Source organism: Rhinolophus sinicus, linkage group LG06 (genome assembly GCF_036562045.2).
Source record: "Rhinolophus sinicus isolate RSC01 linkage group LG06, ASM3656204v1, whole genome shotgun sequence".
Lineage (NCBI taxonomy): Eukaryota > Metazoa > Chordata > Mammalia > Chiroptera > Rhinolophidae > Rhinolophus > Rhinolophus sinicus.
The window spans coordinates 17,788,170-17,811,829 of record NC_133756.1 but is presented as its reverse complement, the minus strand read 5'-3'; the positions used below and the strand labels follow the sequence as shown (position 1 = coordinate 17,811,829).

Below are 23,660 nucleotides of genomic sequence, written 5' to 3'. Positions count from 1 at the left end.
TATTGTTATCCTCAAATAAGAATCAAAGCTGGAGAAAAGCATGTTGAAAGCTGTGTTTAGCAAAATTAATCTAACGCAGTGCTTTTCTAACTTAGACCATGACCCACGATAAGAAATATATTTTACATTGTAATTCAGTACACAAATATGTATGTGATTATAACTGAAACACAATTTTTACAAAACAGTGCTTTTGCTACATGCAATGTACTCATTATTTTTTCCATCTTTTAAAAAACTTTGGCTACAATCCAGTAAATTGATTTTACAACGTGTGATTTAAAAAATGCTAATCTAGGATGACGCACAGGACAAACTGGAGTGGGCGAGGCCGCACCCAGAGAGAGTGTGCAGCAATCCCAGTGTGTGCTGTGCGGGTCTGAAATCTGGTGGTTACAGTGGAAAACTGGGATTATACATTGTGTTTTAAAATGAGAGATTATTTTACTTGGAGAATAACATTTTTTGCTTTGGGTATTCTAAGTTTTGAGAAAATCCACTCTGTCTTTTAATAACTGCTTGAGTTAATTAGAATAAGAGCAGTAGTCAATGTGTTAACCACTACCAGGTTGGGGAGCTAATTCAACCTCCTGTGACAAACTTAGTTTACAACTTTATGTAAACAAACAACTCTCTACTACAAACATTTTAACAAATGTAATTTCCTATAATAGACATTTATAGTGTCAAGGTCATAAGTCAATAATAGCTCTTAGAAATAATACTTTATTATAAACTTTCTGTATTATATGGGAAAGCTTTTCGCTTCTTTTTGTAAACAGACTTAGAAATTCAACTTCATAATAAGATATACAATAAATAAAGATTTCATTTAAATTATGGCAACTCTTAGGTAAATATTTAATTACTGTCTTTCTTTTCTAGCTAGCTAGAGGAAGGCTAATGTCTAATGGCTCCATTCCCAAAGCCTTTACTTTGAGTCATTGGTTCCTATCACATGAGACCTAGTGTCCCCTTTCTATTATAAATTTTTTTTTAAATTCTCCATTTTCTACCCTGAAATGAAATGTAGACAGTATAACCTACCTACACACGTAGTTTCTGGGGTGAAAAAACAACATAGTACCCCAACTGTGATATAAAGGAAAGTATTTTTTTAATAAAATATATATTTTAGTATGTAAGTTCTTGGGCACAACTATGCTGTGAGACTAATGCAGTTATCAGATGCTTTCACCTATCTGTGAAATCATCATGAATACATAAGTAGCAAATATTGACAGGTACAGGGGGTTGTGTTGGGAATTATAAAAACTCCCAAACCCTGAGCAGTGTCATTATCAGTGACCTTAATGAGATTCTACAATGTGCAGTCTTCTCTCAAGTTATATAGTTGCATTTCTGAAAAATTCACTGTTTATTATAGTTGCAATTATAATTTTAGTTACCTTATTTCACAGGTTCTAAAATCCACAATTTTTCCCCACATTTTAACATCTCTGAAATTGTCTTAAAATTTATATGAAAGTATTGTGTTATTGTTTAATTGGCATCATTTTCTGATACATAACATCATGGTGCGTCTTAAGATCAGTAGTGTCTTAACAAATGAGAAACAGAAACTCATAGACACAGACAATGGTTTGGTGGTTGCCAGAGGGTAAGGGGGGTGGGGGGTGGGAGATGAGGGTAAGGGGGATCGAATATATGGTGATGGAAGGAGAACTGACTCTGGGTGATGAACACACAATGGGATTTATAGATGATGTAATACAGAATTGTACACCTGAAATCTATGTAATTTTACTAACAATTGTCACCTCAATAAATTTAATAAAAAATAAAAATAAAAAAAAACATCAGTGGTGTCTTAGATTAGATAAAATGCAATCAGCTTATACTTGGAGCTTAGATTTTTAATTTCTGTAAGTTAAAATGGAAATGAAGAATGGATTGAAGGGACACTGTGGGAAAAGAATATACCAGTCTTGGTGATTCAAATATGAAGGCAGCTGTGCAAATGGAGGAATTTGTTTGTTTTGTTTTCACAGTACACCTGAAGGTGAGTGGTAAGAAAATGAAATCAATTCTCTCTTTTTTGAACAGTTTACATATGCAGGAAAGACTACATTAGGATGCTGCCACTGTATAGGGTAGAACCAAAAGACCAGGCTGTATCCAGTAGGTCTTTCTACACCAGGCTTTGCCTACTTTGTAGGTACAAGTTCTATGGGCATAGTTTATGAAAGGTTTGGATTCATTAAAGCACCGAGTAACAAAAGGCAGGGTTTTATGCATAAAGTGTTGTTCAGCTTCAGAATCCCAGCTCCTCCTTCTGCACTCCTTCCCTCTGAAAGGCATGGTCTTGAACTGAGACACTGAGTGGATGACTCAGAAAAACCCATCCCACTATCAGAAACAACTCAAAATAGGATTTCCTGATTGGCCTTGATCAGAGATAGTGGGCTAGCAGAGAAAAATAATCACTTTCAGCTGTTTTGGGCCTTTTTTTGAGGGAGAGTCTAACTTGAGGGAATATTAAGACCGAGTACTAGAAAACAACTCTGTATTCTGCTGAGGATGCTGCCATCAGAAATGCTGTCACAGATAAGCAGCAGCCATTTCTCATCTCTGGGCTCACTGTGGAACAGAGCAAAAGGCAGAGCACAGGAAACCCAAGCAGCCCTCTTTCTGCGAAGGAGTCCCTCATATCCATAGTGGCAGATATAGAATGAACTCTCAGTATTAGTAGATGCTGGTTACTAACAAAGGAATCCTTTCTCATTTCTGTATCTCAGAAGCTTAGTTAAAGAAAAGTTGTCTCACAAACAATAACTCTTAGGACAGTGTGTGCTATTACTATATGGAGTGGAGAGAAGTGAATTCTTAGGTACAAAAGTACTAAATGAGATATTGGACACTGGACCTAGCTTGGTGGTCTTTTTCTTCTGGGTAAAGTTTAGATTAATATCCTGTCTATCATGTATTTCAGACAGACACTTTGGGGAAACAGCTGAGGAGCAGAGGATTCACTAAGGACAAGGTAGGTTTCTAATTAAATATCCAAGTCTGAAGCCACATGGAACATCCATAACAAGAGGCTGCAAATTTGAACATATTCACTGTGGTTCAGTGATTTTGTGATTTACTAACAGTGGAGATGAAAAGTATTTCTGTGAATTTTTGTGTCCTTGATGTGACCCTTAGCATAGTGTGGGTCCTGGGGGTGCTAGAGGAAATATGAAGGAAATATAGTGATACCCTTCCTTTCTGTAGGAATTAATTTTTTTCTTTTTAAATTGGGGAATATTGGGGAACAGTGTGTTTCTCCAGGGCCCATCAGCTCCAAGTTGTTGTCCTTCAATCTAGTTGTGGAGGGCGCAGCTCAGCTCCAAGTCCAGTCGCTGTTTTCAAGCTTTAGTTGCAGGTGGTGCAGCCCACCATCCCATGTGGGAATTGAACAGGCAACCCTGTTGTTGAGAGCTCACGCTCTAACCACCTGAGCCATCTGGCTTCCCCTCCAGAAGCTCAGCGGCAGCTCATTGTCTTCAGTCTAGTTGTGGAGGGTGCAGCTCACTGGCCCATGTGGGAATCAAACCGGCAACCCTATTGTTCAGAGCTCAAGCTCTAACAAACTGAGCCATCCGGCTGCCCCAATTTTTTTTTTTTTTTTTTAAAGGAGGGCACAACTCACAGTGGCCCATGCAGGATCGAACCAGCAACCTTGGTGTTATCAGCACCATGCTCTAACTGAGCTAACCAGCCACCCTGGAATTAATTTTTTTTAATCAAATGAAAACATGTTTAGTTTGTCATTTATTTTGCAAATAAAGAGGCAGTCCTGGCGGAATAGCAGTTAAATGAAAGATAACCAAACTTTCTCCTCTTACCAGTTGCAAAGTGCTGCAGTGCTCACTGTGGAGGTAAAGCATTTGGGAAGTACCTATAGATACTCCTGGGAATAGAACTGCGCAAACCTGCCTGGGCTTGGGGGCTCACTTCTCCGAGCATGCAGGTTTTCTCATACTCGTTTTCTACTTAGTGAAGATCTGCTTCACTTTAGAAAGGTCTGCTTCCCACAAGGCTTACACATAGAGTTAAGCTGTTTTAGTTCTTAAATTATGGGTGTTAATTGCCTTTATTTTTCTCTTTCAGACTCTCAGTTCAATCTTTAACATCGACATGGTCAAAGACAAAACTGCTGAAGAAATAAAACAGGTAATGAATGTAAATGGGTTGGCATACTTTATGAAAATGTGTGCTCTGTGAACCAAATCTGAAAGTAGAAAGGAGCATACATTTTCTGACACCTCTTTCTAACCAAAATGAAAGGTGGTCATAGATAGCAAAAGTGATGAATTACATGAAAATAGTGGCATAAGAAAACTTGTGTTTCTCGGTCTCACTCCTGTGTGTCTCATCAACTCACATTTCCCCTTTTTTCATTCCTATGGTCCACATCTTATTTAAAATCATCAGTACTTTATATCAGGATTACTATACTACTTTTCTAAATAGGTTTCCCTGCTCTCATCTCTCCTACTTCCACTCCCCCCAGCATATCCTTACCAGTTGCGTCCTCTTAAAGTTCTGCTTTCATTATGGAGAAGCATGATGTATTGTTTAGAACAAAGACTCTAGACCTCAGCTGCCTGTTTTAAGTCCTAGCTCTGCCACTTACTAGCTGGATGACTTTAATAAGTTAGTTAACTTCTCTGGGTCTTAGTTTCCCTGTCTGTAAAGTGGAGATAATAGTACTTACCTCCTAGAGTTATTTGGGGAATTAAACGAGTTAATAGTTGTAAAGCACTTAGAAAAGTGCCTGGCAGAGTAAGTGCTATAATTGTATTTTGAAATAAATGAATAAAAATAAATATTATTTTAGTAACCTGAACGCAAATGTTCAGTGACTTCCCATATTCCTTTGTTTGACATTCATAGTCTTCCATTATTATAGGACCTTCTGCAGGAAGCTTCCTGGACACTTTCCTTCAAAGCAGTCTTGGTCTATCCTGCCTGTTTGGTCATTCCATATACTTTGATTTGCATTGCTATTGAAATTTTCATGTCTGTGATTCTTTTCTCTACTTAGACTTTAATAAGCTGTTTATTGGTATTTCTTATAGTTCCATGAATTATATTTTAGGTATATTGAGAGAATCAAAATGATAATAAAAGCAGCATGCTGTGTGTCAGGTACTATATTTAGTGCTTCATATACACTTTCTTTAAATTCTCGTAAGCACTTTGTAAAGTAGGTTGTATTATTCCCAATTCATGGCTGAGGAAATTAACTTAAAGAGATTAAGTAACTTAATCAGTGGTAGAGCTAGGACTCAAACCCATGTCTGTTTGACTCTGCATCATACTCGCTTCTGGAAAGTTATGCCAATTGCCGTGGTTTTCCTTTGGGTGCTATCATTCATTTCAGCAAGCTTTTATTGAATACCTTTTAATGTCAGCCTCTGTGCCGGACACGGAAATAAAATAGAGAATCTCCTAGTGTCAAGGAGCTTTAACCTAGTGGAAGGACAGACACAAAAATAAGGACAGCACAGGGTTCCAACTTCTGTTAATAGAGGCTTATGCAAAATCTCAAGGAGACCTTCCCTGCCTTTGGGAACTGCCAATGGAAAGTGGACACCAAGCATGTCCTTTAGGGGAAAGAGAAGCTCGGCCCAGGAGTCCTGATCATATGGCAAATATCATTTAGACCTATAATTTTAGGTGCAAATTTGTGTTTCTTAAAATAATTTTGAGTAACCAAGGTCAACTATGTTAGGAAACATCTAACAGTCTCATATTTCAGTGTTGTTTCATAAACTATTACTATAAATTAAATAAAAGTAAGCAGGATATAATGTCCTTAAAATGAGAAAACAGTGTTTTGACATGAAAAAAAAGCAAAGCAACCTTAGGCTTGAAAGAGTAATTTTTCCAAGTCCTAGGAAGTAATAGTCCTTCTGTGCTCTGTGTTGGTTAGATCACACTTTGACTAGTATCTTCAGTTGCCCCCCCCCCTCCCGTTTTAATGGGAATGTTAACAAAGCGGAGCAACTCAAACAGGGTGACCCCATTCTTCAACACCAGCTTATTCGAGTGTCACCTTGGCTATGATGCTTTCCCCCTATTTCTGTGCCTTTGCTAATGCTGTCATTCTCTGCTTAGAATGTGTCTCTTCTATCCTACCTGTTTATTTTCCCAGCCTCCCGATTCACCTGGCTAACTCCTGATCATTTTTTAAGATACACCTCAAGAGTTCTCTTCTCTCCTCTGGCACTCATTCCCCAACTTAGGTTAAGGGCCTCTTTGTTGCCCTTGGAGCACCTTGGCTCTGGTTTGCATTGTAATTCTGTTGTGCTAAGCACAAACCTACATTATTTCATCCAGTCTTCACAGCAGTCCTGTGAGGTTGATATTATTGCTATATCATTGATAGTTATATTGATATTAGTGATTTTTCAGTAATTTGCTCAAAGTAGCATAGTAAGCAGATGATTTGCATCCAGTCCACCTGACTCCAGACCCTGGGTCCAGACTCTGTTCCCTGAGAAGGCCCACAGTTGGCTAGGAGTATTGGTTTGGGGAGGGAAGAGAGAAGATAGAGAAAAAAAGAGCGTGTCTATTACAAGGCACATCACAAGAGAAATGATTAACAAGGTCATAGACTCCATCTCTCTGACAATAATTTGTTATTAAGAGTTACAGTTTAATCATCTAGAAGAGTAGGTGGTATTAAATCTTTTTTTGTAATCATGTACTAGTAATAAAAGCATTACATTGGGTTTTTCTCGCTGTTATCAAATAGCATATTAGTCTGAGCAATGAAAGCTGTCACTGTTTCTTGGCGCAAGTTGAAAAGATTACCCACATGTCACAGACATACTCTCTTTTTCTACAGATTTGGCAGCAGTATTTTGCAGCAAAAGATACAGTCTACGCAGTTATTCCTGTAAGTAGTTTGGAGGGGAAAATGAGAGTGTTACAGCATGAAGGTCAGGTCTCTAACCTTAGCAGGCAGTTGCCTTTACTTTTCCTATGTTTATTGCCTCTTGAGAACTTGCATTTATAGCTCTTAGGGTTTTTATTATGCCCTGAGCACCAAAGATTGGAAGCTCCATATGGTATATTTATGGCTCTTGTTTTCCCTCTTTCTGGTTTAGAAATGTCTCTTTGTGTCAAGTCTCTGACAAGGGAGCATGGTGTAGGTTCATGTTGCTGAGCAATTTCCAAGCTTCCAATTTTCAAGTCTTTTATTTCTTTTTGGTGTTTTCCAAGCCATTGGAATTTAACAGAGGGCCTCTAGCATAGCTTTCTTCCCTCTTGTTCATAAATGACCTGTACCTGAGCTGATTTGGAGCTTTCTCCTATTCTTTTTCTGGCATTTCCCCTTAGCAAGTGGTATTTTCTTGTTTTGTTTTGTTTTTTTCTTCTTGAAATTGCTGTCTTGGAGATAGTCAGTGGCCACTGCATTCAGATCTGTAACTGGAAAGAGGTGCTACTAGCTTCTGGTTTAATGTCCTTCTGCTGACTTCTACCATAAGGAAACATTTGATGTACTGAGTTATCAGCTAGTTATTTAATTGTTCTTCTTCCTTGAGGAGGAAGTAGCTTAGGTTAAGTTTATATCAAGCACAAAAATATATACTAAGCTTACATGTGTAAGCGTAAGATTAAGGAGGAAAACTTATAGACAGAAAAATAAAGCTAGGCCTTTTGATTGTTGCGAGAGTATTGCTATTTTTTTTTCCTATCTCATATATATACGAGGTCAGAAAATTAAGTTCATGAACTTGTTGCATTGATGTTGCTAACCTTTTTTAATATTAGAGGGATTATTCATTATGAATTTTTACCAACTGGACAGTTAACCAAGTTTATTATTTGGAAGTGCTGAAAAGGCTGTATGAAAAAGTTAGACGACCTGAACTTTTCGCCAACAATTCATGGCTCTTGCATCATGACAATGCACCAGCTCACATGGCACTATCTGTGAGGGAATTTTTGACCAGCAAACAAATAACTATATTGGAAAACCCTCCCTACTCACCTGATCTGGCTCTCTCTTCTTTACCTGAAGAGAAAGGAAATATTGAAAGGAAGACATTTTGATGACATTCAGAATATCAAGGGTAATACGACAACAGCTCTGATGGCCATTCCAGAAAAAGAGTTCCAGAATCGCTTTGAAGGATAGACTAGGTGCTGGCATCAGTGCATAGCTTCCCAAGGGAAGTACTTCGAAGGTGATCATAGTGATATTCAGCAATGATGTATGGAGCACTTTTTCTAGGATAAGTTCGTGAACTTAATTGTCGGACCTCACATACCCTTGCCTTTCATAAGTTCAACAGCCAAAGTATCTGCACTTTTCATAATATCTTAGATCTTTAATACTGGCTCATTGTTTGAACAGACCTTTTTAGCCCTGCCTCAGACAGACTTAGTGACCTAGGTCTCTGACACTTGGCAGAGTCCCGTGGAGAGTTTGGAGCATTTGGAATATACATTCTTCACACACAGTTCTGACACTGAACAGCAAAGCATCCATCTGGTTTTCCCTCCCTGTCATAAGAGAGATTTGTAAATGATGGGACTTAAGAGATGGTTTTAGTTGTATTTTAGAATTTAGTCTTTAGTGAATTTAAATGTAATCGTAGCCTTTTATGTTTTCTTGTTTGTGAATTTTATTCTTTCTAACCTACAGGAAGAGAAGTTTGATTTGATCTGGAACCGAGCTCAGTCCTGTCCAACAGTAAGTTTCTGGTGACTATATGAAGATTGCTTATGAATGTTGCCAAACACAGTTGTTATCTAAGCCAATCTCTTCATGCTCTATACATCTCATGTTATAGTGCTCTGTTAATTTAACAAAGTTGCTCATATGTTGATTATATTGATACATGAGATTTTTCAGTCTTACGAAGTCATGTGAGTTTGGCCCAATAAGTCTCTGGCTTTTCAGATACATCTCAGCCCTTTCTGATCTGGATCTTAATCTGTCACTATATGTAAATGTTGAATGTAGCACCTGAGACCTTAAGTGTCTGTTTTACTGGCAGTTTTCAGTTTTGGCCATGCTATCCTGATTATATTAAATATGTGCCTAAGTGGAGTTATGAGATTGTTGCTGAAGCAATGAGCTGCCAGAAGACCTAAGGGAAAGGGAATAAATAGGTGCGGTGGACCAGCTGACTTGGTGTTGGTAATAATTTCTAGGATTCTCAAAAAATCTTCCAAACATTGCTGAGAGAAAATAAAAAACATTATATAAGCAAATGGAGAGATATACCGTGTTCATGGATTGGAATACTCCATATTCTTATCATTTCTACCCAAATTGATCTCTAGAATATAATTCCAGTCAAAATCCCAATAGACTTTTTTTAAAAGAAGTTAACAAACTGATTTTAAAAATTTATTTGGATAGTCAAAGGACCCAGAATAACAAAACAATTTTGAAAAAGAACATAGAAGACTTACGTTACCTAATTTTAAGACTTATTGTAAAGCTACATTAATGAAGACAGTATTGGCATAAAGATAGACATATAGATGAATGGAGCAAAGTAGGAAATCCAGAAATAGACCAGCATATGTATAGTCAGTTCTTTTTCAGCAAATAGGCCAAGGTAGTTAAATGGGGAAAGGATAATCTTTTAACAAATGGTGCAATTAATTGGATATCCATATGTGAAAATAATGAACCTCTACTCTTCCCTCACACTGTATCCAAAAATTAACTCAAAATAGATCATAGATGTGAATGTTAACTTCTAGAAAAAATAATCTTAGATTGAATCTTAGTGATTTAGGGTTTGGCAAAGATTTTTTTAAGTATATCACAAAATCACAAACTGTTAAAAGGAAAAAGTCAATAAATTAGATTTCATCAGAATTAAAGTTTTCTGTTTGTATATCCACGTTCGTATAGCATTAGTCACAATAGCCAAAAGGTGGAAGCAACCCAAGTGTCCATTGATAGGTGAATGGATAAACAAAATGTGATGTATGTGTGTGTGCGTGTGTTTATATAAAATAGAATATTCAGCCTTAACAAGAAGGGAAATTCTGACACATGCAACAACATTGATGAGCCTTGAAGACATTATGCTAAGTGAGATAAGACTATCACAAAGGACAAATACTGTATGATTCCACATATACAGAAGGTGCCCAAAAAAATGTATATACATTTTAAGAAAGGAAAAAAACTGTATTAAAATTGTAATACTCAATATATACTGATAACAAAAGATGATTACAAGTCACGTTTGACTTCAATTACAAGAGGTGCTCAAAGTGGTTACCATCAGCGTGATTTTAATACAGTTTTTTCCTTTCTTAAAATGTGTATACATTTTTTTGGCACCCTCTGTATATGAGATATTTAGTGTAATCAAATTTATGGACAGAAAGTAGAATGGTGGTTGCCAGGGACCGGGGAAGAAGGGATAGGGAGTTATGGTTTAATGAATATGGAGTTTCAGTTTGGGGAGATGAAAAAAGTTGTGGAGATAAATGGTGGTGATGGTTGTTGCACAACATTGTGAATATACTTAATGCCACTGAGTTATATACTTAAACATAGTTAAAATGGTAACTTTTATATAATGTATATTTTACCACAATAAAAAATAAAATTTTCTACTTTTCAAAAAACATTCTTATAAAAATGAAAAGATAAGCCACTGACTGGGAGAAAATATTTGCAAGACATATATTGACAAATGTCTTGTATCTAGAATATATTAAAAACTCTTACAACTTAATAATAAGAGGATAGGCAACCCAGTTGAAAAGTAGGCAAAAGATTCAGACAATTCACCTTACCATTATGCTGAGTGGAATGGCAGATAAGCATCTGAAAAAATGGTCAACATCATTAGTCATAATGGGAATGCAAATTAAAACTACAGTGAGATACCACTAGCATGACTAAAATAAAGACTGACCATACCAAGTTTTGGTGAGGATATGGAGTAATTGGAACTCTCATATACTGCTGGTAAGAATGTAAAATGATCCAACCACTTTAGAAAACAGTCTGGCAATTTTTTTTTAAAGTTAAGCATAATACCTGTCCATCCTACTCCTAGATCTTTTCCCAAGAGAACTGAAAGCATATGTCCATACAGCTTGTACACAAGTGATGATAGCAGTTTTATTTGTAATAACCAAATACTAAAAATCTACCACAGATGAATGAATAAAAAATGTGTGTGTGTACACATGTACAGTGGAATAATAGTCAGCAGTAAAAAGGAATGAACTATCGATACATGCAACAACATGGATAGATCACGAAACAGTTATGCTGAGTGAAAGAAGCCAAACCAAAAGGATGTACAGATTCTGTGTTTCCATTTATACAGAATTCTAGAAAATGCAGACTGACCAGTAGTGACAGCAACCAAATCAGTGGTTGCTTAGGGACAGTTGGGGAGAGGGATGTATGAATTACAAAGGGACTTTTTGGAGAAACTTTTGCAGAAGATGTGCATTATGTTGATTGTGGTAATGGTTTCACAGTATACATATATCAAAACATCTAATGGTACACTTTAAATATATGTAACTCATTATATTTCAAGTATACCTAATAAAGCTCTAACAAAACTTTTTTCCCCTAACAAAGGGCCAGCTATTCAATAAGACACTGAGGTTATCTGATCTAATAGTTAAAACTGAGCCTGAGTGGTTGGCAGTAAGGAGACAATGCCATGACTAATGCATATTGGACCGATTGTACTTTGTTATGTTCTAGCATCATTCCCTTCACCACTCATCCCTAATTCTAAACATCTAGAGCATAACACTAATCGTTTCTTGGTATTTAGAGCTCCAGTATCAGCCTCAGATGATAAAGTACAAAGTGATTACAATAATTGGAACAAAAGTTAATTCAGCAACATTAGGAGGTTTAAAAATTGAAAAAGTCCCACATGTTCATCAATAGAAGAATAGATAAATTGTGGTAAATTTCCTAGAGAATTGCATGTAACCGTGAAAATTAATAAATTAAAGTTATTTTTATCAACATCGATAAATCTCAGAAGTATAATGTGAAGTGAAAATAAGCAAGTTGCAAAAGTATACATACAGTTTGGTAAAATTTACATTTTAAACACATGCCAACAGTACTGTTTCTTGTTTATGGATACACACATGCACATTTAAAAGTATAAAAACCTGAAAGGGAATGACAGACAACAAATGTAGGATAGACATTACTCTGGAATGGAATTGGAATGGGTTACAGAAGGGCTTCAATTAGATATTTAATGCTTTCTTTCTCTGGTGGGTTGGGAAGTATGTTTATTATATTATCATGTATGAATTTCATGATTTTAAAAAATGTTTTAAACCAAATATTGAAGAAATGGAGTAAATGGTGCAGGTGGTTGGACATAAAGCCAATGATTTTATTTATTCATCTATCTCCTTGTGTACTTGTTTCCCACAGTTTCTGTGTGCACTACCAAGAAGGGAAGGCTATGAGTTCTTTGTAGGACAATGGTCAGGTACTGAACTCCACTTCACTGCACTTATAAATATTCAGGTAGGTGGCTTCATCCCCTAGAGGAAAGAGGCCTATCCTTCTGTGGGACTATGAGCCCTTGCGGAGGCTTGAGGACACAGAATATCTACTAACTCTCAGCAGTATTTGTTGTGGCGTTGGTGAATTGTCAGTGGTATGTTGGGCTAGCTTTCTAGGCCCTATTCAATACCTAGAAATTGGAAAAGACCCCCAAATATGTTCTCTGACTACTTTGGGCTCTTTCCTGTCTCTTCCCCAGACTTCTATAACATTTACTGCATATGCCTCACTTAACAGACATGAGTGAGTTATAAGAGTTATCTTTATAACTTTATGGGAGGCTCCATGTCTCACATGCTTTTTATTAATCGACTCAGCACTTCTTAAGGTGCTAGGTGGATAGTTTCCATTCTACAGATATTGTTTGGTTTGCTTCCCTCCTTCCTTTTTCTTTTAGTCCCAAATATTAGATCCAAAGCATTTGAAGCTTTTAAAATAAAAGTATTGTACATCAGATCATAACTAAGATTGACATTCTATATTTGGAGACCAAATCTGGCAAAAACAAGCATGTATAATAATGGCTTTGAAGTTGGAATAAAGAGAATACAAAACAGAGTGAGGGGGCAGCTTTCACTTTGTTATTTTGGAATTCATCTAACAATCATTTATGGGGCACATGCTATAATAACCAACATTTGATACACTATATGCCAGATGTTTTATATATATATATAGTCATTTGGTCTTCACAAATATCCCCTGAGGTAGTTACTACTACTATTTGTATTTACAGAGAAGAAAGTGGTCTCAGAGAAGTTAGTTCGCACTGCTAGTAAGTGGTAGAGCTGGGTTTGACTCCAAAGTCTATAAATTTAACCATTATGCTGTTATGTTGAAAACTATGCTAGGACCTAGACACCTATAAGACAAAGTCCCTGCCCTCATGAAACTCACATACAAGTTTAAGAAAACTATCCAGAAACATAATTATGATCAAAATGATCAGTGTAGTAGAAGTATGTTCAGGAGAACTTAGAGGCTGAACTATTAAGAGGACCCTAGTAATAGTTAGGTATTGATGATTAACAGGACTCTTGCTGATATTTTAGAGATGTAACCCAGCGATCTTGTTTGAATGTACAAGTATAGTTGTTTCCTCCTACAGTATACGAGGGCTTTAGCTTTGAACCCAGCCTGTCTACCTAGTCTGAATTGAGGTCTGGTAATCACTGCCCTGTCCATTCTTCATGAAGTTAGGATGTTCTCATTCTTCTTTTTCCCCTACCTCCCACCCAGATCGTATTTTAAAACTGCACATTACAAATCTGGCCCATGTGCAAACTGTCCAGCTGTTTGCTACAGCTTAAAAGAGCTCAGTCTTCAGAGCCAGCCAAGGGAAGTAGATTTCAACTGTGAAATGCACTAGTCCATAAAAGTGGCAATTACACAGGCATATTGCTTTCTTTAGAACTTGATTTGGTAGCTGCTTGTGCTGTTTTGTTTTTAAATATATGGCCATGATGAAGGATTCACTGCCTACTGTAAACATTTTCTGGGAAAAGAGCCAAACCTTTTTCAATTGAAGACACAAATAACACTGTGCAAACTGTCACTTTCACTGTGCCTTGGCAGACCTGACCATCCCCCCACATAGCAGTCCTCCGACTCGCTAGCCACCCAAGGGGATGATAAGAGCCAGAATTTCCTCCAGATTCTCTGTTGCCCTGAAATTACAGTTTTGTTGTGGTGGGACCTTGAGCCTTGATAAGTGTTCCTCCTTACAGACCCGAGGGGAAGCTGCAGCCAGCCAGCTGATTTTGTATCATTACCCTGAACTAAAGGAAGAAAAGGGTATAGTGCTGATGACAGCAGAAATGGATTCCACATTTCTGGTAAGGATCAACATTTACCTCTTTGAATTTACCTGGTAGCCCCGAAAGTGTTATTCTTCAGCCAAAGCTCATGAGAGGTAAAATTCCAGAGATCTACATGTATTTGTTTCTTAAAGTTGACAGTAATTTTGTCTTGCTCAAGCTCTTCCAAGTTGAAGTTAATACAGATCCTCAGTCACTTATTCACAATTTTGAAGTCCACCTGCTCGGAAAACACTATCTGCACCTATTACCTTTATAAAATCCAAAAATTCTGACTCCAAAACATGTAGCTCTAGGGGTTTCAGGTAAGAGGCTGTGGACAGTGACTTCATAAGTGTAGGTGGCTTCAAAGTCTAGAAGAGTTCTTAATCTTTTCTCTTCCTCCAGACTGTTCACATGTACAACATTCCTCATGCACAGTGATTTCCCTTGCTCCTTTTCCCATTTCCTGGGATAAAACATCAACCATATGCCCATAGGTAATAATATCCGCATATAATAATATCTGCATATCCAGAGCCAGGAGCAGTTTTATGATTACTGTACAATCTTTGTCTAGGCCTTGCTCATTTCAGTCTCGTTTATCTGGTGGAGTTTAAGTTCAGGATGTCCGCAAGATACTGGCCACTTTCATGCCTCTTTTCTCTGAGATTCTGTATTACAACACCCATTTATTTTTCCTCTCTCTTTTACCAGCTGCATACAGGGAAGGAAAAAGTGATGGTACTTGGCTAATGTGTCACAGTAGCAGTAAGTCCCAAGTCTTGGACACAGTGGGGACTCTGTTTCCCTGTCTGTTATTCCTGAAACTGTTCAGTCTCATTTCTCCTATTTTTCCTTCTACCCATCACACTCAACTGGAAATTACCCAAAAATCCTATCCAAAGGAATGGAGTTGCCATTAACTGAGATAGCTAAGATTGCAGGAGGAAAAGGTTTGGAAGGAAGATAGGAGCTCAGTTGTGGCCACGTTAAATCTGAGATGCCTAGTAGTTATCCAAGTAGTAGGCAGTTAGATGTATGAGCCTGGAGTTCAGAGGAGAGGTCCAGGCTGGAGATATAAAGATGGGAGTTGTCAGCATACAGATTGTTATTCAAAGCTATGAGACTGAATGAAATCACTGATGAAGGAAATGAAGATAGAAAAGAGAAGAGGTCTAAGAACTGAACCCTGTGGAGATGAGGAAGCATCAGCAAGAAGATTTAAAAGGAACAAATCAGTGAGGTGCGAGGAAAACAAAGATGGTAGAATGCTCTGGGAGCTAAGATAAAATATTTCAAGGAATAGGAAGTTCTCAGATCTCACTTGCTGGTAGGGAAAATGAGCTGAGGATTGAGAATTTACTACATTTCACAACATGGAAGTCATGGGGGACCATTATAAGGGAAATCTCAAAGGAGCAGTAGAATAAAATCATGATTGGAGTGCATTTAAGAGAGAATGGGAAGAGAAATTAGAAAGAGTAAGCATAAACAAGTCTTTCAAGGGGTGTTTCTGTGAAGGGAAGGAGAGAATGGGGCATCAGCTGGAAGGGGACAAGTGGGAAAAAGACTTTTTCGTCTTGTTTTAAACATGGGAGACATAACATTATATTTGTATGCTGATGTAAAGATCCAGTAGAGGGGAAATATTGATAACGTGGAGAATAAGGGAGAATTGTTGAAGTGATATTTTTGAGTGGGTAAGTCTAGGAATGAGGAGTTAATCTGCCAGAAATATAACAGGAGATAAGCCAGGATATAAGGACACAAATACAGTTAAATGGATAGAGGTGGTAGTAGCCTATAGTTGTTCTCTCCAGATTGCTTAGTGAAAAGAAAGAAAGGTCATTAGCTGAGAGTGAGGATGAGGGAACGGGTTTTGGACATTGGAGTGCAAAAGAGGAAGTGTGAAATTGTTGTCTAGGACAGGAGTCAGCAAACTACAGCCTGTGGGCCAAATCCAATCCACAGTCTGTTTTTAAGAGGTCCATGAGTTAAGACTGGGTCCTACATCTTTAAATGATTAGGGAGGAGGGGGACCCTAAAGTAGAAGAATATTTCGTGACCTGTGAAAAGTATATGAAATTAAAAAAAAAAAAAAAAAGTATGTGAAATTCAAATTTCTCTGTCTGTAAATAAAGTTTTATAGGAACACAGCCATGATTATCATTTACATATTATCTATGGCTGCTTTAGCTCTACAACAGAGAGTTGAGCAGTTGCAACAAAGAGCCTGAAATATTCACTGTCACTTTGCAGAAAGTATATGCCAATCCATGGTCTAGGAAAATGGAAGCCAGAATGGCTGTGCGGGTACAGGCACAGAAGAGAGGGCTGAGAGTTGGATTTAACTAGGGTTATGATTTAGCCAAATGGTATGATGAAGTAAGACAGGAACCAGGAAGTTAAAGGTGAATGCAAAGGAGTGATTATAATTATTGACCATGGAATGCAAGCTGGATAAAGAGGGAAGGGAAAACATTCAGGAGGTTACAAACAGTAAGAATTAGAAGTCCTAGTGGAGTTAAAGGATTTTTGAAGTTGGGGGTGAGCTTCAAAGATAAATAGACGAAGTATAGATGTTTCAAATTGAGATTTAGAGGGGATGTATTAGGTTGGTGCTAAAGTAATTGCAGTTTAAAGGTTAAAAATAATTGCAAAAACCGCAGTTACTTTTACACCAACCTAATAGTTACCAATAATGAAGATTTAAAAGGAACAAATTTAAAAGATTTAAAAGGAACAAAGGTCTAAGATTTAAGACCACAGGAGTGAGTGACAGAGAGATTGTACTTTGAAGACGTCTTCAGCAAAGCACAGCTTCTGACCACATTGAAAGTGGACTCTAGCAATCAGGAGGCCCTTTCTGCTTTGGCATTTTTACCACCTCACTCTACTGGTCTCAAACTGCTGCACAGTTCCCATCGTCATTGAAATTTTCTTCCTGACCTTATAACATTCAACAGCATAGCAGACAACATACATCTTCCTTGTGTAAATCAATTTGACTATGAGTCGCCAGTGTAGTAGAGTAAATCCTCACTTAACGTTGTTGATAGGTTCTTGGGACTATGGCAAAACCATGGATGACAAAACCAGTTTTACCATAGGCTAATGATCCAAACAACAGTTAAGGTCGTACAACATCTCATCAACAAGTAACATTATAATGAATCAACATTGAACAAAATGATGTTATTCAAGGAGCTGCTGTACAGAACTAGACATGTTAGAAGTTATGGTAGAGGTACGTGATTCAGAGATGGGAAACCTAGAAATATAATATGAATATATGATCTGCATACTCGTGCATGAGTTTGTACGTTAGGCATAGTATTTCCAAATACGGTAAAGTGAATGAATAGAAATACATGGAAACTAGTAGAGGTTTCTTAGCTAAATAACTTTAAATGCTGCAAGTTTAAGTAGAATATTTTAAAAACCTTACATGGTTCCATATCTGTGTCAATAGATGATTTCATTGAAATGCAATATGTACTAGGATGGAGACATGCACAGCATTTGGGGGAGTGGGGTTCTCTGGCCCAGAAGGAAGAAGAAGACAACTGGGCTGAACCTTCAAAGATAAGCCAGAGTTTAGCTAGGTAAACAAAGGTGGAACGAGGTGGGGAATGTTCCAGACAGAGCAAATACCATAAGTAAATGCTAGGAGGCATAAAATGACTTGGCGTATTACAACCAGTTTGGGATTACTGGTATATAAAAAAGGAGGTTTGTGGCTTGTGTTTAGAGGTTTGGCTTTATCCTGAAGGCACAAAAAAGTCATAAAGGGTTTTGAACAGTGAGCGACCCATAAAGAGTTGGATTTCAAGACCATTAACCTTAATTATTTCCTAAGTACTTTTTAGTACTAGCCTGGTCAGTGTCATCATTTAGAAGATAGCTTCAGTCGTCTGCGCAAGAGTTAGTGAAGACTGGAACTAGAGCAGTGGTAGTAGGAATGGAGGAGACAGAATGACCCCAGAAATAAATAGGGAGTAAAATGGGCAGGACTTGGTAACTTGATAATAGCTATGAAGACTGAAGCAGAAGGAGAAATCAGGCTTGTTAATGTATCTCTTTATTGAGCAACACGTGGTGTTAATATGTTTATCTTCATGGGTCTTAAAAAGGGAGGCAACTACTGCTTTATGTTGAGAGTTAAGAAAACAAAAAGCAGGGGGTGAATAAGAAGGGGGTTCCTTTCCATAACCCTCGCTAAAAGACAGATGCATATAGCTCCCTGTGTCTTACCTCCCTACCCACCATATTAGTGGTCTTTGAACCCTTTATCCAAACAGAATCTTATTATGTAAAACCCCAGGATATAATAGATGAAACAGAAGTGAAGGGACCTGAGGTACCTCCACAGAGCCCCTAGGACTCTGCAGTTGGAACAGCCTTATTCTCAAGTGAACACAGCTGAGATTACCCGACCTCCACTCTCCTAACCCTCAAATAAAAGTTGATTGTCAAAGGCCCTAAAGTTAAGGGGCTCAGAGAATGGTGGTACCTGCCTCAGATTATGGCAATGCACTTGCTTCAAAAACGGTTTGCTCTGGAGGTATGTTTGAGTATAAGAAAGGTGAAATTGATGAAGTAGAGTTATTGACCTTGATCAATCTTAATCACCTTGCCCCACCAGAAACAGTATCAGGGTGAAGTGCAGCGGTCTGGTCCTGGCTCTGCCACGTGCTCTTGGGCCCAGCCCTAGATCTCCTCTGCTTTGCTTTTCTGGTTTATTAAATGAGGATTGGGTGATCTCTGAGGCCCCTTCTAGCTCCGAAATTCTATTAATTTGAAATAGCCAGTGTTTTGGAAAAAGGCTTTTGATTGAAGAGCCAGTCTCAGAGATTAGTGCCTACTTATGAGAAAATGACCTGAAAGCCCCACAGGAGGGAATGGAGATAAAGCGGCCTAGGGTATTTATAAACCCACCTTCATCATTCTGTAGCTCGATATAGCACACTTGTGACAGTCAGTTTTAGTGGGAATTTTCCATGATCTTTTGGGGTTGCGTTTTGGCCGTATGACCACACTGATAATGAACTAAGTGCCTCTGACTAGCTAAAACTGGAGAATGTATAGGAAGCAAAAGTAAGAGTTGTTTGAAGTAATTCTTTTGTAAGGTTTCAAGAGTGTAGCCTGTGTCCTGACCCCACCTCTGTAACATAGAGTAGTCTGGTCACCATTTCCCTGCCTCTGCGCTTTAGAGAAGGTGGCCTGGTCTCTTCCCCGGGGCTTTGCTGGTAGATTAGTTATAAATGGCTGCATAGCAAATTATTCCAAAACTCAGTGGCTTAAAACAACAAACATTTATTACCTCACAATTTCTGTGGGTCAGGAATTCAGGAGCAGCAGAGCTGGCTGGTTCTGCCTCAGTCTCATGAAGTTGCTGTCAAGATGTTGGCTAGGACAACAATCGTCTGAAGGTTGATTGGGCTTGAGGGTCCTCTCTGACCCCACTTGCTTGGCTGTGGGCAGGAGGCCTCATTTCCTTGCCACTCGAATGTTCCTCTGGAGGACTACTTGAATGTCCTCCTGAAGTGGCAACTGACTTTTTTCACAGAGCAAGTGATTCAAGAGCGATAGCAAGACAGAAGCTATGTCTTTCCACCATAGTCCATTTGTTAGAAGCAAATCAGTGAGTACAGCCTACACTCAAGGAAAGGGAGGAGTATCAGAATTTGCATACAAATTGGAAAATTATCACAGCTGGTTTTGGCACTAGTTTTCTGACTGAGGTGGTCAGAAACAGGTTTTATTCGAGTATGTCTGGTTAGTCAAGAACTTAGTACTCACAAACTAGTTCTTGGAGCTGGGTAACTTGCCCTTTTCCACCCCCTTGAAATACTTAACAGTTATAAAAGAACTGAATGAAGAGGGAAATTTTGACAATATGCATTAATTTATTCAGCAAACATTCACTAGATGTCACTGTTCAGGGATGTAAAACAAGCACATACTTCGAGGAATTCGTACTAGGGAAGCCAGACCAAAAAAAAAGGAAAGAAAAGGACAAATATAATGCAGTATGATCAATACTATGATAGAGGTAAGCGTGGGGTAATTTGGGTACACAGAGAAGGGGCACCTAAGACTTGGGAGTCAGGGAAGCTTTCTGAAGCAGGGATTCCTGGGTGAGGGCCCCTACCTGACTCAGACACAGAGCTCTGTGGTCCTGTGCAGGGAGCGACCTCATTGTTTTCTTTACCTTGCAGAATGTTGCTGAGGCACAGTGCATTGCCAACCAAGTTCAGCTCTTCTATGCCACTGATCGGAAGGAGACCTATGGCTTAGTAGAAACCTTCAACTTCAGACCAAATGAGTTCAAATATATGTCTGTCATCGCTGAATTGGAGCAAAGTGGACTTGGAGCAAAACTGAAATTTGTCCAGGACCAGGATAAGATTTAGGGCTGTGAGAGCTGGCTCCTTATAGAGCCTGCTCAGCCCTGGAGAGTCTAGAGCTCACCCACCCCCTGGAACTCTCAGGAGCTCAGCATCAGTAATGAGCCCGGTGTTGTTTATACAAGAAGTAATCATGGAGGTGAGCCCTATTCTTGATATCCAGAAACGAAGGTACCTAAACATTCTGATAATTGCCCCTCAGCATACCTGAGGGCTCCTTTTTAAGTGTTTTGAGGTCATAACCGGACAGCCAAGGAGCTGCAGAATGGCTAACTTGATTTTACACAGTGTAACACCATGTTACAAGTGCGTTTGCATTCTGGCCATTTTGACTGCACAGCTCCCAAACGATGAGTTCCTCAACTTTATAAACTATGAATGATAATAATCTTGAAGACCTGCTATAGTTAGATGTAGGCTTTACATACTCTTCCCATGTGCCAATTGGTTGGCCAAAGGCATCACCCAAATATCTGTTCAGACAACCAGATAACACCATCAGGATTAAGACTTCATCTAGGTGCCCCCAGAGTTGCCTTTAGGGTCGCTGGTGTGGAGTGTCAGTAGATTGCAGGTATAGTTAAACACATAGGTATAGTGCCTGTGTATTCTTAAACCATAAACCATAGTTCATGGTACCTGCTGCTCTTAACTGCCTTTCAGAAGCTGTGTATTTGAAGGGGGTGAATCAATGTGAATAAATCAATGTTTTTGTAAGAAGAGGATCGATCCAGATAATGCATGTTTTTGTGTTTTGCTTTTTTAAAAAAAACAAAGCAATACTGTGCCAGTATTATATGAAAAAGTGGGTGGAAGTAAATGTTTCCAGATTGGGTGTGGAGAAAAAATAGCAATAAAATTAAGTCTGGCTTATTATCTTTGTTACATTAAACAGTGAAGTCTAAGCTATGTGCTGTCCATGCTGTCAGTACTGTGGGCTGATGTAATCAAAACTCATCTCTGGACTCGGTAGTTTCTTGAAACAAAATATAAGACAGGAGCTCTCCAGCACTGGAAACTCACATTTGGTTTGTAGTATCACTGTTACGGCTCCAAGCTCAGTGACAGAAAAGGGTGGTGGTTACACACCGAGACTTCTGAACCTCAGGCCCCACCCCCATTAACTGTCATCAGCTGCCTTTCCTTTTCTTGCTCTGACGTGCTTCACTTTGTCTGCTGCTCCTGCCTGACAGCTGGTTGTATGACACTGAATATGGTGAGTGGAAATGTAACCAGTACTTGAGATTGTGCGTGTTTTCTTCATTACAGTCGGGCCTGTCCCCAGGCTCTTTAAATGGAATTGGACTTCCCAATTATTTTCTGAGCTGTGTCTATTTTGTTGTGCTTCTGAGTCTGTATAGAAAAAGACCGACAGTGTTTGTTTAACCTGGAAAAGCTGCTAGCCTTTCACAATTTCTCTAAAGGTTGAGTTGTTTCCTAATGCAAATTCTGGACATGCCTTTCCTGACGGTTCATTTTTTGAGAAACTTGAGTCTGGATAGCTTGAGTCCTAAGAATCTTTAGCACCAGGTGAAGTTGTTTTTGTGGGTATCCAGTTATGTTTGCTTTTCCCTCCAGATGGACCATAGTACACTTTCATAAGACCAGTTCTTATGAAAGTTCTTTTCATATCCAGTTCTTAGCCATAGTACACTTTCATAAGACCTCCACCAGAGGGTGAGAGAATGATGGGAAAAGAAGTAAGCACTGGCTGCTCATTTGATTATTCCTCCCAGCTTTGCCCTAAACCCCCACTTGCCAAAGAAGGATGTACCCCTGGACGGTTGCATTGGTCGTGATCAAAGCACCATCTGGCTGTTAGTATATTTACCAAGCAAGATCTGGCAAAGAACTGAATGAAAATTGTAACATTAATCAGTAAATCTGTCCCCTGGTACAAGCTGGTGTTATGTAGAAAGTGGACAGGCTTTAGATAAATGAGTCTGGGTTCAGATGTCAGTGTTGCGATTCATTATTTCTATAATACTGAACAAATTAAACTCTAATTCTGTTTCTTCATCTGTAAAATGGGGATAATAATATCTACCTCATAGGATTATTGTGAGAATTAACATATATAATCTACAGGAGTGCTTAATAAATGTCAACTCCCTTCCTCTTCTCTACTTCTCCTGCCTCTCATTAAAGACCAATACAAATTAGCATTACAGATGTCCAGATCACTCTTCATTTTAATTGAAAGATCAAACCTTATCTCACAGGTTCTCAAACTTTAAGTGGCAGTAGAATTACCTTTAGCACTTAAAAATGCAGGTGCCCAAGTCCCAAACCCCAGCCTGCTGAATCATAATTTTTGCAGAAACTGCTGGGCATCTGCATTTTAATACGTGCTCCACGTGATTCAGATGTTGGTAATTCACCAGCTACACTTGGAGAACCATTGCCTTATATGTTCTTCACAAAAAATGTCCATTAACCAGGTCTTCCTTTCCTGTGGACATTATCCATAGAATCAGGTTCCTCTGTCCTTTGCCTCCCATAGTGGTCCCCTTTGCATACTCTATATTTATTTACTTATTCATGTACCTTTTCACTAGACTGTGAGCTCCTTGAGGGCCAGGGTTTATCTCCATTCCTAGTGCCAAGGACACGGCCTGAAACATAGAAGATACTCAGTTGTTTGTTGAATAAATAAATGGCATGGATTTTAGCCAAAACATTATCTTGTGTGTGTGCCTATATTTAAATACTCTGAATTTAAGAGAATCTCTTAACACACATATATCAAGAACTTATTGAGTAGGAATATTTGCAAACCAAGGTACCAAGTTATACACAAAGTCTCTGTATTTCAGCAATCCGCTAGCGTTAGCTTGGTGGACTGACTGCCACGGCCATATTAGAGGCTGACACTGGAAGATAAGTAGG

General features: G+C 38.5%; 1 protein-coding gene across 1 annotated transcript in view; it reads left to right on the top strand.

The window, feature by feature from the left end:
* Positions 1-23,454, top strand: part of ATPAF1 (ATP synthase mitochondrial F1 complex assembly factor 1) — a 28,389-nt gene extending 4,935 nt beyond the window's left edge. Inside the window, exons 3-9 of the mRNA XM_019749409.2 lie at positions 2,954-3,004; positions 4,117-4,179; positions 6,863-6,913; positions 8,669-8,716; positions 12,428-12,523; positions 14,290-14,397; positions 20,583-23,454. Of these exons, the coding sequence (XP_019604968.2) occupies positions 2,954-3,004; positions 4,117-4,179; positions 6,863-6,913; positions 8,669-8,716; positions 12,428-12,523; positions 14,290-14,397; positions 20,583-20,777 (612 nt within the window). The 3' untranslated portion in view covers positions 20,778-23,454. The remainder of the gene's footprint in view (positions 1-2,953; positions 3,005-4,116; positions 4,180-6,862; positions 6,914-8,668; positions 8,717-12,427; positions 12,524-14,289; positions 14,398-20,582) is intronic.
* Positions 23,455-23,660: the final 206 nt, after the last annotated feature.